This window comes from Scyliorhinus torazame, chromosome 13 (assembly GCF_047496885.1).
Source record: "Scyliorhinus torazame isolate Kashiwa2021f chromosome 13, sScyTor2.1, whole genome shotgun sequence".
In the NCBI taxonomy this organism is placed as follows: domain Eukaryota; kingdom Metazoa; phylum Chordata; class Chondrichthyes; order Carcharhiniformes; family Scyliorhinidae; genus Scyliorhinus; species Scyliorhinus torazame.
In genome coordinates, this window is record NC_092719.1 from 190803515 (window position 1) to 190816888 (window position 13374).

At 47.4% G+C, this 13374-nt stretch overlaps 1 protein-coding gene across 16 annotated transcripts in view; it reads right to left on the reverse strand.

The window, feature by feature from the left end:
* The window catches only part of atp2b2 (ATPase plasma membrane Ca2+ transporting 2), a 1245322-nt gene that overhangs the window by 66468 nt on the left and 1165480 nt on the right, over nucleotides 1–13374 (reverse strand). For all 16 annotated transcript variants that reach the window (XM_072472614.1, XM_072472624.1, XM_072472623.1 and 13 more), the window contains one exon: nucleotides 10704–10810. In XM_072472614.1, the coding sequence (XP_072328715.1) occupies nucleotides 10704–10810 (107 nt within the window). The remainder of the gene's footprint in view (nucleotides 1–10703; nucleotides 10811–13374) is intronic.

The following is a 13374-nucleotide window of genomic DNA, read 5'->3' on the forward strand; positions in this document are numbered from 1 at the left end:
GCTGATGCTGATTTTAGTTTGTTTGTTACAGTAATAGTCTTAAAACACAAAATCTTATTATCTGTCCCTTTGAAAATTCAAATCTCTTTTTAAAAGCTATCAGTCTCTCCAGGGATTGTAACCGTGGTTCAAAAAGAATATTCTTCCAAGGTTGAAGTTAAGGCACATTGATGAGGTACAATAAAGGAAATTTTACCTCAGTTTGCCCCATACATTACTTGAATGAGTAGAAAATGGAAAATGCTCTGCATTGGTATCTCTTGATGGGCTGAATACAAAAACATAAGGATCGAGCATAATATTGTATAGAAGAGCTCCATTACAGTTAAACACCAATCACTAGAGCCTGCTCAAATCTTGTCAAAAGGTGGTGCTTGGCAGAAGAAGGCTGTCAGGTTGCTCTATTTCCAATTACACAGTGATATTCCATATAGATGAACAGAAAACAGCCATCCCACTGGGGAGGGTGTGAAAGCGAATAATGAGACTAAAAGTTCAGAATAGACAAATTGGTTGCTAATAGCAACAGTAGTACCTAACGAGGCCTGCTGCAATGTTTTCAACAGTAATATGTTGAAAGTCTTTATAAGTACGCCTTTCGTCGAGAACCTTCAACACGATTAGAGGATTTATTATTTTGAAATTATCTTGAACATATAATTGAAAAAGATGATGACAGACAGTCTGCATTGAATTCTGCTGACTGCTTTAAACAATTTTTTTTTTGCCTTGCTGCAATTGATTAAACAAACATTGCTGCTGATGACCATAGTTTTGAAGAAATGATGAGCAAAGCACAAAGATTTTGCTGCTGATATTAAGTAATTATTAAAGTAGTGTCAGAAAATTCATATCTTAAGTCTTCATTAAAGAAGTAGTTTTAAAAACAATGAGCAGGAGTTTACGAAATGGGAAAAGTCCCAATGCGAGCGTGTTTAGCCCCGTGCTTCCCAATGCACTTTGGGAGGATCGCCAGGGCAGCCCCCCAACACCCGCAGAGGGCCCCCTCAGTCCAATTGCCACTGTGCAAATGCAGGCTGACACCCAGGTGGCACTGCCAGTGTATCTGGCTGGCAGTGCCAGGGTACCCAAGTGGCATCAGCAATGCCAGGGTACCACCCTGCCCAGAAGGCATGGATCTGGGGGCCTCCGATCCCCTAGGGACCCCCTTGAGTGACGTTCCATCTGGTCGCTGTTTGTGGAGACCAGTTCTGAACCACGCTTGCCCGAGGCGAAGGGGGTAGATTCCAACGCCTCGAGTACCTCGGGAAATGCACAGTAAAGTGAGACTAGCTGTCTCACTTTAATATGCAGAGTTGCCTAAAAGTGATCCCACCCACAATGGGCAGGATTCACATCTCAATCTCGCGAGGCATTGTGAGATGGATAGATCCTGGGAGCAGGGTCACCCGACTTTTTTCGGCCACTGCTGCTTTTCGGGCGCAGTGCGGCCGTTCGATCATGCCCAATATTTTTCTCCAGATTATTTCTGAAATGTTACATGGTCTAAGGTTGTGCCCTTGCCACTGGACCACCTCCGACGCAACAATGCCGCAATTTTCCCAACTACTACTCTTGAACAAAAGGTGGCAATTAATTGCTGGAGTATGGCTTTGTAGGAGCAATTAGACCTCCGATATCTCACCCAATAACTATTCTACATGCGTGAGATTAGACGATGGGAGGCTAACGCCAGAAACTGGGCAGGGGGATTCCAATATGTGATCAGTGGTCAGTGGCACAGTGGTTAGCACTGCTGCCTCACAGCACCAGGGACTCCGGTTCGACTCTGACCTCAGATGATTGTCCGTGTCTGCATGGGTTTCCTCCGGTTTCTCCTGTTTCCTACCACAGTCCAAAGATGTGCAGGTTAGGTCGATTGGCCATGCTAAATTACCCTTAGTGTCCAAAAGGTTAGGTAGGATTATGGGGTTGCGGCGATAGTGCAGGGGAATTGGTCTAGGTAGGGTGCTCTTTCAGAGGGTCGGTGTAGACTCAATGGGCTGAATATCTCCTTCTGCACTGTATGTAGCAGTACAGGTGGGTTGTAAAGGGGAGTAAAAACAAAAAAGGGGAGGTGGAGATCTGGCAGCATCTGTGGAAAGAGAAACCGAGCGAACTTTTCAGGCCTGTGACCTTGCGCCACGTTCTGATGCACCGTCACTTAATTTCACATTCAGCTACCAAACCAGAAATTGACACTGCATGTATCCACGAGGATAGAGTAGAGACGCATGGTGAGATACATGGCACGGATATACTGCAGCCAGGCAAGGAGGCATGGAGAGCACCAACCTGTCAGAGAAGAAAGTGGCACACAGATTCCGCTGCAGATGACTCCGATGACAACTTCAATGGGGCAACCTGCAGAAAAGCTCTGATGGGTGTGGGCGATGAAATGCTTGACGCTCTGCAAAGCCTGCCAGAGAGCCTGTGGTCAATGTCAAAGAGCATAGAGCTTTCCAGCATTAACTTGGCACTGAGACTTTAGTCCATCCTTTCCAGCACATAGATGCTGACCAGCCCCTTTTGCACACTTATGGACCCAACCACAATTCAGCGTCTGATCTGCGGTGAAGCAACTTCCATTATAGCAGAAACAGCACATATACAATCCCGGAGTGCTGCACTGAACTGATGCAAGGTCAGCCTGTTGCCAAAGTAGCTCAGGCTGCTGTCAACGTGGCTGCGGATGGTAGTAGTGAAGGGTCCTTGCAGGGTCGTACAGCAGTGCTACAATCTGTTCTCCAATAGATTAGTAAGCTTGCTGAGACCCTGCTCAGGTTAACGGCAGTGACTCTGGAGCACAATGCTGTTAGCCTCACTCAGGATGACAGCATTCAGCCTCCCAGCTGTGCCAATCTGCCAGTGTTTGCTATTGCCTGTTATCCAGCTCACACCTCTGCTGCCAATGCCGAGATGGTGCAGCCTGCAGTCGGCTCTTCTCAGCCCAGAGCTGTTTGAGTTCATTCCGCAAGGCCATCTGCAGTGTCCCCCAGTGAGAGCCAGCAACCTTCCACCTGCCAGGCAGCAAGCCTTTGGGTAAAGCTGCACAAGTGCACTAGGGCAGGCAAAGGCATTTGAAAAACTTACAATTAGGGAATGCACAAGGATAATTAGTTTAGCTTTGTATTCAATATGACATGATTTCATTTAGAAATTTGCTTTAGCATGTTTATTTTTTGGTGGCTTTCATTTTTGCACACGACTAAGCAGATGCTGTATTGGCCAGTGAGCGAGCGAAGGAAAGGGGTAGGGAGTGAGGGAAGGGGTGGGGGGGGCAAAGGAAATGAGCTGGGGAGTGAAGGAAAAGATGTGGGGAGCGAAGGGAAGGAAAGGAGAGTGAGGGAAGATATGCGGAGTAAGGGAAGAGGTGGGGAATGAGGGAAGGGTTGGGGAATGAGGGAAGGGGTGGGGAGAAGGGAAGGGATGGGGAGTGAGGGAAGATGTGCGGAGTAAGGGAAGAGGTGGGGAGTGGGGGAAGGGTTGGGGAATGATGGAAGGGATGGGGAGTGAGGGAAGAGGTGGGGATTGAAGGGAAGGAGTGGGGAGCGAAGGGAAGGGGTGGGAGTGAGGGAAGGGGGGAAGTGAGGAAAGGGCTGGGGAGTGAAGGGAAGTGGTGGGGAGTGAGGAAAGGGCTGGGGAGTGAAGGGAAGGGGTGGGGAGTGAGGGAAGGGTTGGGGAGTGAAGCGAAGGGGGAAGGGGTGGGGAGTGAGGGAAAGGATGGGGAGTGAGGGAAGCAGTGGGGATTGAGGGAAGGCATGGGGAGTGAGGAAAGGGGTGGGGAGTGAGGGAAGGGGTGGGGAGTGAAGGGAAGAGGTGCGGAGTGAGGGAAAGGGTGGGGAGTGAGGGAAGCAGTGGGGAGTGAGGGAAGGCATGGGGAGTGAGGGAAGGGGTGAGGAGTGAAGGGGGGTGGTGAGCATTAGTAACTTGAGGAAGCCAGCGGTAAGAGAACAGAGGTTTATTTCACTATATACAATATTCTGCTCAAGGCAGTACCTCACCCCTAGTACAGTCCTGGCTGGGAGAACTAACCACACCAGGCCATGCTTTGGGCCGGCTTTTATGTTCGTTTGTAACAATCTCCAGCTGACTGGCCTCCGCCCCCCACCTGAGAAGCTAGTATTACATGAGTCCTACGGGGAGATCAACAATGGTTTCCATTTGTTCCACTGTGGGTTATAACACCCCTCTCCCAAAGTCCAAAAGTCCCCTTTCAGCCGCCAACGGTGGTCTTCTGCGCCATTTTGCCCACAGCTGTGCTTTTGCCTGCAGCAGCACAGGGCTTGACAGAACAAAGAACAAAGAAAAGTACAGCACAGGAACAGGCCCTTCGGCCCTCCAAGCCTGCACTGACCATGCTGCCCATCTAAACTAAACGGGTTTATTAGACAGAGTGTATTAGTTTATTGACCGCCGTTTCCTGGTCAAGCTCCGAAGAGTTATGGCCGGGACCTTGGTCCCCAACATGACGGTGTCCACTGGAAGGACATTTTGGTGTCTGTTACATTACCTTTGGTGATAATATGTTGTTGTTCTTTGCCATTTGATCCTGAATGGTCCGATGAGTTGATGACAATGAAACCACCAATCATGAGATTGAATCAAAACTAATTTATTGGTAACGATTATTTAAATGACGTTCGCACACACTACTGAGCTATAACTAGTAATAAAGTAATATTGAATCTGTCTAGCAGTAATCAATAATCTAGAAGTCACTAATAATATCCTCATGTTAACTCTCTTTAATCTAATCTACTCCTCGTGCTGTTGTCAGGCTTTATCCTTTGCTAACCACCCAGCATTCCCTGAGGTCTGACATTTATATTTAGAACTGGCGGGGCCCTCTAGTGTTTGAATTACACTGAGATGTAATAATTAACCCTTTACTAACTTGTCTAGCTATATATCATTACAGTGTCCATCCCTGATCTGGAGTAATCCTCCTCGTGCTGGACCGAGGCATGTGATCCAGACGGCTGGTTCCCAGGCTGAGGGGTAGTTCCCGGTACAGAGGAGACGCCAACACTGCCAGTTGGATACCGTGAAGTGTGGATTCTCGCTTCTTAAGGTGATCCACGTGCTTTTCCTGAACTCTCCGCTGAAACTGAACTTCAGAGGAGACCGAATCCTTTCTCTCCAGCACTAAATCTGGGAGCCAAAGTGCCCCCTCACCAAAATTGCGGGCAAAGACTGCAATCCCCGAGTGAAATTTCCTGCCTGGCGTCCTCACGTCTTGGCGTCTCTTCTGCGTCTCCTGCCGGACTTCCACTTTACTGCAGAGGTTCGGAAACCTGAGACTCAACCGGGTTCTAAGTCGTCGGCTCATCAACAGTTCCACAGCGGTGATTCCGGTTCTCACGTGTGGCGTTGTGCGGCAATTAAAAAGGAACCACTCCAGCCGCGTGTCCATGGAATCTGTGGATTGTTTTCCTATGCCCTTTGTGAAGGTTTGGGCCGCCCTTTCCACCACGCTGTTGGAGGGACGGGTGATACTGGGTGGTTCAAATATGCTGAATGCCATTTTGCCTCGTAAGTGTGGCAAATTTTCCACTGGTGAACAGACCCCCGTTATCTGTTACCAAGACCTCAGGGATCCCATGGGTACTAATTGATCCCTGGAGCTTTTCTATCATGGCTCTGGACATGCCCACTTCGAGTGGGCATCCCTGATAATGAGGAACATGGACTCCATGAATGGTCCTGCGGAATCCGCACATAGACTCACCATCAGGCGTCCTGACCATTCCCAGGGATAAAGGGAAGCCGCCGCTGGGAGCTTCTGAAGCTGGGCAGCTGCGCAAGGCCCTCTCAATGTCCCCATCGATGCCGAGCCACCAGACATAACTACGGGACAACATCTTCACCTGAGAGGCATCGGGTGACCACTGTGAAGGTCCTGCAGCAGGGATCCCTGGGCCTGCGGTGGGATTACCATGCAAACTCCCCAGAATATGATGCCGTCTACGATGAGTTCTGAGAACTTCTGGGCAAAAGGTCATTGAGCTACAGGAAGGACCCTCCCCCATGAAGCAAAGTTTCTCTAGTCCCAGATCCCGCTGCGTCCATGCGCGCACCCGAGTAGCCGTCACTGGCAAATTATCCATAAAGTTGAGAGTTGAAACCACTTCACCCTGGTCCTTCCTCAATAATATGTGGAGCAAAGCTAATAAAGTGGCCAGATTTGCAATCAACTTCCCACAGTCGTTAACCAGACCTGGGAACAACCAGAGCTCAGTGGTGTTCTCTGCACCGAAATTGGCAGCTCTGACCATCATAAGTTCTCCGACCATACATTTGGCAATATGGCCGGCTCTCCCTTTCATCCTCGGGGAGGTATCCCACCGGTCAGTGGCAGCTCCGGAGATCCTGAACTAGCTGCGGGAATTGTCTCTGGGCCCGCCCTTTCGGAGAATGTCTGGTCAGACCAGCACTGCCCCGTGATGCAGAGGGAGTTTGAAACGGAGGGCAGGCCAAACTATGGATGCCGTGGTCCGTGAACCCCTGCAACTCCTGCATTCTTTTATCCGCGTGTTCTCAGGACAGTGAAAGCTCGATAGCCCATTTCAAGCCCAAGGTGGGCTCTGCTAACAGCTGCCACTGAGTGGCTGTGCTGTTCATGCATTGGTTAGAATCCCTTCCTTATCACCAGTTTAGTAACTTGAGGAAGCCAGTGGTAAGTGACCAGACTGTGTATAATATTCTGCTCAAGGCAGTACCTCATTCCCAGTACAGTCCTGGCTGGGAGAACTAGCCTACACCAGGCCCTGCTTTTGGGCTGGCTTTTATGTTTGTTGTTAGAAGCTCCAGCTGGATGGTTCTCTCCCCACTGTCTGCGATGCTGGAAAACACAAGTTCAATGGGGAGATCAAAAATGGTTTCCCTGTGATTCTCTTGGGGGTTATAACAGGAGCAAAATAAAGGGGCGGGGAGTGAGGGAATGGGATGGGGAATGAGGGAATGGGATGGGGAATGAGGGAAAGGGATGGGGAGTGAAGTGAAGCAGTTGGGAGCAAATAAAAGGGTGGGGAGTGAGGGAATGGGTGGAGAGTGAAGGGGTGGAGGACAAAGTGAAGCGGTGGTAATTGAGGGGAGAGGGAGTGAGGCAATTGGTGGGGCGTGAAGGGAAAGGGTGAGGCGTGAAGGGAAAGGGACGGGGATGAGAAGGGGGTGGGGAGTGAGGGAAGGATGGGAAGCGAAGGGAAGGGGTCGGGAGTGAAGGGAAGGGGTGAGGAGTGAAGGGAAGGGGTGAGGAGTGAAGGGAAGGGGTCGGGAGTGAAGGGAAGGGGTGGGAAGTTACGGGAAGGGGTCGGGAGTGAAGGGAAGGGGTGAGGAGTGAAGGGAAGGGGTGGGGTGTCAAGGGAGGTGGGGAGTCAAGGGAAATGGATGGGGAGTGAAGAAAAGGGGTGGGGAGTGAGAGAAAGGGATGTGGAGTGAGGGAAAGGGATGGGAAGCAGTGAAGGAAAGGGGTACGGAATGAGAGAAGGGGTGGGGACCGAAGGGAAGGGGTGGGGAGTAAAGGAAAGGGGTGGGGAGTGAGGGAAAGCGTGGGGAGTGAAGTGAAGGTTTGGGCAGTGAGGGAAAGGGATTGTGATTGAAGAGAAAGGGTGGCTAGTGAAGGGAATGAGTAGGGAATGAAGGGGAGGAATGGGGAGTGAAGGAAAGGGGTAGGGAGTGAAGGAAAGGGGTAGTGAAAAAGAGAAGGGGTGGGGAGTGAAGGGAAGAGGTGAGGAGTGAAGGGAAAGGTGGGGAGTGACGGAAAGGGATGGGGAGTGAAGGAAAGGAATGGGGAATGAAGGGGAGGGATGGGCAATGGAGGGAAAGCGTGGGGAGTGAAGTGAAGGTTTGGGGAGTGAGGGAAAGGGATTGTGATTGAAGAGAAAGGGTGGTTAGTGAAGGGAATGAGTGGGGAATGAAGGGGAGGGATGGGGAGTGAAGGAAAGGGGTAGTGAGTGAAGAGAAGGGGTGGGGAGTGAAGGGAATGAGTGGGCAATGAAGGGAAGGGGTGTGGAGTAAAGGGAAGGGGTGGGGAGTGACAGAAGGTTTGGGGATTGAGGGAAAGGGATGGGGAGTGAAGGGAAGGGATGGGATCGCAATGGGTGGGAGCGAAGGGAACGGATGGGGAATGGAGGGAAGGGGTGGGGAGCGCAGGGAGGGGGTGGGGAGTGAAGGGAAAGCGGTAAAGAGCAAAGGGAAAGCAATGGGGAGAGAGGAAAGGGTGGGGAGTGAAGGGAAAGGGTGGGGTGTGAAGGGAAAGGGTGAGGAGTGAGGGAAATCGGTTGGGAATGAAGGGAAATGGGCAGGGAGAGTAGGGAAAGGGGTGGGGAGTGAAGGGAAAGGTTGGGGAGTGAAGGGAAAGGGTGGGGAGTGAAGGGAAAGGGTGGGGAGTGAAGGGAAAGGGTGGGGAGTGAAGGGAAAGGGTGGGGAGTGAAGGGAAATCGGTTGGGAATGAAGGGAAATGGGTTGGGAATGAAGGGAAATGGGCAGGGAGAGTAGGAAAAGGGGTGGGGAGTGAATCCCTTTGGGAGTGGAAAATGGCAGAGCTGCCATACAGCATCTTCAAAGTGATGCAGTCAGGGACCCTGTGTACCATGGGAAATCCTGCAGTCCAAAACCTCGGGCTTCCTCCACCATCTCTAGCATCAAAGAATGAAATGCACTTCGCTCTCTTTGAATACAAAGTCTCAATGGCCTCCCATACGCAACAGTGGTTGGAAAACTGTGAAATGTTGAATATATCTCCAGCTCCAGCCTAGAACCATCCATATGCAGAAACGATCACGACCGCGATCACCTTCATAGCCATTGGCAATGTGATCCTTACCCTGTTTCAACCTTTGCATCAAGTGGCAGATTTCAGATAGGGTGTCCTTATTGAAGCACCAACATCTCATACATTGTTCCTTCCTAAGGTTCAGCTGGAATGATTTCTCTCTGAACACCCTCTTCTAGCAACTTGTCCTGCTCTGCATGACCTCTGCTCATTCTCCCAGTCATGCAACATTCCAAGGGGGATGCCTACCAATGCATTCATGACTGGGAGAGGCGATTTGCAGAAGCTTTGAAGTCAAGCCAAAGCCCTTCAGTACCTGACACACCACTCCCTGTAAACCTTTGCAATTTCAAATAAGTATAGAAAGCATCTTACAGTTGTAGAATTAAAGCAACAAGCAGAAGAAATCAACCAGCAAACTAACCTGTTAGGTAGTGGATAATCCCTTTAAATTTCACCCAGTGGGAATTGGAGACGGGGTTAATTGAGCACAAATAAGAGCTCAATTCTCAAATTTTGCTGGTTTGCATTTGCCCAAGGCGCAATGTTTACATCCTAAATAATTTCATTTATTCAAGCTAGTTATAAAGCTATGCACGTAAGTATAGATATCGCGGCATGCAGGTGTATCAAATCAGGAACCGCTGCTTCCTTCTCACATCCCTTCTACCATTTCCTTCAGACTGCAAAGATCTCACATAACTTCACTCTCCCTACTGAACGTGGATTCCTCTGAAACCCAGCAACTTACTTCTGTATACCATGGACCAAGGGAAAGGATTGTGTGGATATACTAGTTTCAGCTTTCTAATTGACAAGTAGGTTTGTGGACTTGATCTTGTTATCTATCAACCTATTATTCCATTATGCAGCTTTGATGCATTTTGATCTATAACGGTATAATCGGTTTTTAGGATGTTGGACCACAGACACTGCAGAAATTATACTACCAGATTTACTGATTCTATAAAATAGTTTATGAATGCTGCACAATAGCATAGTCAGTGGGAGTAACAAATCTACCATAGTGATTTATCTGCATTAATTTTAAAGCTTTTGCATCTGAAGTCTCATTTTCTTTGAAATCCAACATTCTCCTTATCCCTTTTTTTCAAAGGGTATATGACCCTTTGCTAAGATGGGAGACCCATGGGTACCAAGTAACCTCACAGGGGTCACTAAAAGTCATTCATTCCACCCGGATGATTTTTACCGTCTAAACCAAGGTGCACATGGGCCAATTGCAACCATCTGCCAGTCCATATCACCCCAACACAGCACAGATTGAAGACCAAATCTGCGACTCCTTCAGCATGGATTAGCTGAGGAAACTCACTGAAATGGGAGGAGTTGACTGAAGGACCCAAGGGCCTACATTCTTTCGGCTCGTGCAATGGGAAAATCTGCTAACTTTCAAGGGTAAAGGAAGGATCAACATGATATCTACGAGCGAAAAATAATTCTGTTAACATATCCATTTTAACTTTGCAATATCAACTTCAAAGAACAATGCGCTTTAAAAATATTCTGCTTTTTGTTAAATGCCAGGTCAGATATATGAAATATTTTTAAACTGCAAGTTATTCCAGAATGATCCAGTTGGTCTCATCTCCTTCCGGATCAGTTGGAAGAAACGAGTAAGACCTTGAGCCTATTGTAACATAGGCTTTGGGAAAGGCCAACTGAAGTGTGTTCCTCCATCCCAGATGTAAAATGCCATTTTTGGCAGAGTAATCGATGTGCTGCATTGCTGGAAACTGACATTTTAGCAAAGCTAAAGTTGATTAACATATGTATGTGTTGAGCAAATCATGATATTGGGGTTCCATCTTTAGCAGATGGTGAAGGAATACTGCTGCGCTATCACAGTTTGTTGACTCAAATCTCGAACAAAGTTTAACACAATTTTGAATGCTTTGTTGCCTACCATGGCAAAACCAACATCCGCTTTCTTCAGCGCTGGCCCATCATTGGTTCCATCACCAGTTACTGCTACAACTTGTCTTCTCTCTCCATGCAGGCTGTCAATTATACCTGCAACAAACAAAGCCATCCCCACAGGAGCTCATTAGGAAGAATAGAATGAGCTCCCCACTCTCCCCATTAACAGGACAACTCCCGCCACCTCCTTAGTGCCAATTACATACGTCAGCAACTTGTGCCGCAAGTAACAATTCCACAGAAAATAAGTCATTCATGGCCCCCCAACACCTTCACCTTAGGGGGCAGCACGGTAGCATTGTGGATAGCACAATTGCTTCACAGCTCCAGGGTCCCAGGTTCGATTCCGGCTTGGGTCACTGTCTGTGCAGAGTCTGCACATCCTCCCCGTGTGTGCGTGGGTTTCCTCTGGGTGCTCCGGTTTCCTCCCACAGTCCAAAGATGTGCAGGTTAGGTGGATTGGCCATGATAAATTGCCCTTAGTGTCCAAAATTGCCCTTGGTGTCAGGGGAGAGTTCTGGGGATAGGGTGGAGGTGTTGACCTTGGGTAGGGTGCTCTTTCCAACAGCCGGTGCAGACTCGATGGGCTGAATGCCCTCCTTCTGTACTGTGCATTCTATGATAAATTCACGCAACTACTGTGATTTTTAAAAAAAATCAAAACACCAACAGTGTGATGTTAAAAAAAAGGACAAGTTAGGAGGAGATAAAGGTAATTAAAAATTAAATTAGGTCTCTGACCCCTTTGGCAAAAAAATCTCCAGGCAAATCATTGTCTACATTGTTTCACAACCAGTAAGGAAAAAATAAATAATTTGACCCTCGGTAGAATAATTGGACGGTTACTGGGAAAGGACTTTAATAATAAAATCTTCAATAATTAAGCATTGCTCTGTGAACATGATTACAATACGTCCCCTTCAGATTACTTCAAAAACCAATGTAATCGTCAGAGCACACAATAAAAACACTAAATGTTAAATATACAAAAGCCTCACAGGGAAAATTAGATGAATTACATTCAATCTGATTACATTTAATGGCCTCCATACAGTTCCAATTTTATCCAGTGGAAACTTCCATTGTATTTTTTTCCCAGCAAATTTCAAACCTTTTGTGGATAAATATGAGCCGAATTATCAACGTTTAGACCTTAAAATGATCTTTTAAAGCACGTTTTCCATCATTTGGTATGCATTACCCCGATGGAAAAGCTGTGCTTAATCCCCAAATGGCAGTTTTTGTATTAATTTTCTGGTCATTGTGAAGGACAAATGCAATAATTCTCAAGAGGTGCAGAGAGTAAGAGATCGAGGGAGATAAATAAAACATCAGGAGGTTAGGCTGACTGACTTTTCAACTACTGTCCTGCTTCAGCATGCACATCACACAATTGAAATACATATAAACGGCAAAGCAGAAACACAATGCAATGCTTTAGAGAATGAATCCTTATTCCTTTTTCTTAAAGCTTTTGCATCTATCATATATTAAAAATAGCAAGTGGATTATTTTATCTTTTAACATTTTTTTTAGAATATCCAATTCTTTTTTTCCAATTAAGCAACAATTTAGCGTGGCCAATTCACCTACCCTGCACATCTTTTTGGATTGTGGGGGTGAGACCCACGCAGACACGGGGAGAATGTGCAAACTCCACACTGACAGCGACCCAGAGCTGGGATCGAACCTGGGTCCTCGGCGCCGTGAGGCAGCACTGCTAACCACTTTGCCATCCTGCATTTTATCTTGAGGTAAAAAAGCCCAATTGGAAAATTCATATTCACCTGCAGTACCGATTCTGCTTGCAAGTGATAATTGGCATTTGCAATGAAAATCGCTGTCACAGTAATATAAATGATGTGGAGATGCCGGTGTTGGACTGGGGTGAGCACAGTAAGAAGTCTTACAACACCAGATTAAAGTCCAACAGGTTTGTTTCGAATCACTAACTTTCAGAACACTGCTCCTTCCTCAGTAGGAGCAGTGCACCGAAAGCTAGTGATTCGAAACAAACCTGTTGGACTTTAATCTGGTGTTGTAAGACTTCTTTCAGTAATATCAAGGAAGTTTGAAGACTTTGCACAAGATCTCTACTGAAACAAGTGACCACTAGCTGGAATTTAGATAGTTAAGTATTGACTCTGATTTTTAGGTATCTACTTATAACTATAAGAACATTTTAAATTTGCAGTTTATTATTGTGTGCAGAAGCCTAATCTACAGGCAGAATCTTAACCATTCTTGGCCAAAGCTTTTGCTGTTCTCTTTTCATTTCCACTCTTAAGATGCTAGTAAATTGTCCCTCATGACCAGAAAGCAATTTCCGGCCACATGCTCCAGCAGCACAAATGCCGAGAATCTTTCTGAAGTGTTTTAATCCACCAGACAGAGGAGTGGCATTTTGTGCTTGTCCATGGGCAATGGTATTGACTGACAAATAAAAGGGATAATCATTGTCACACCTTCTCTTCAGTCCCAGGTATTCACCTAGGCAAATGCCAATATGTCCTCTCCCTTAAAAAGTTCCATTCTGGGAATGGTGCCTATCTATCCATTACCCAGTCCTACCATCTTCATTGTCCCCTCCCATTGAAGCAACTAACCAAACCTGTGGAATGCGGACTGTAAACCTCTACTCTCACACACAGAGTAAC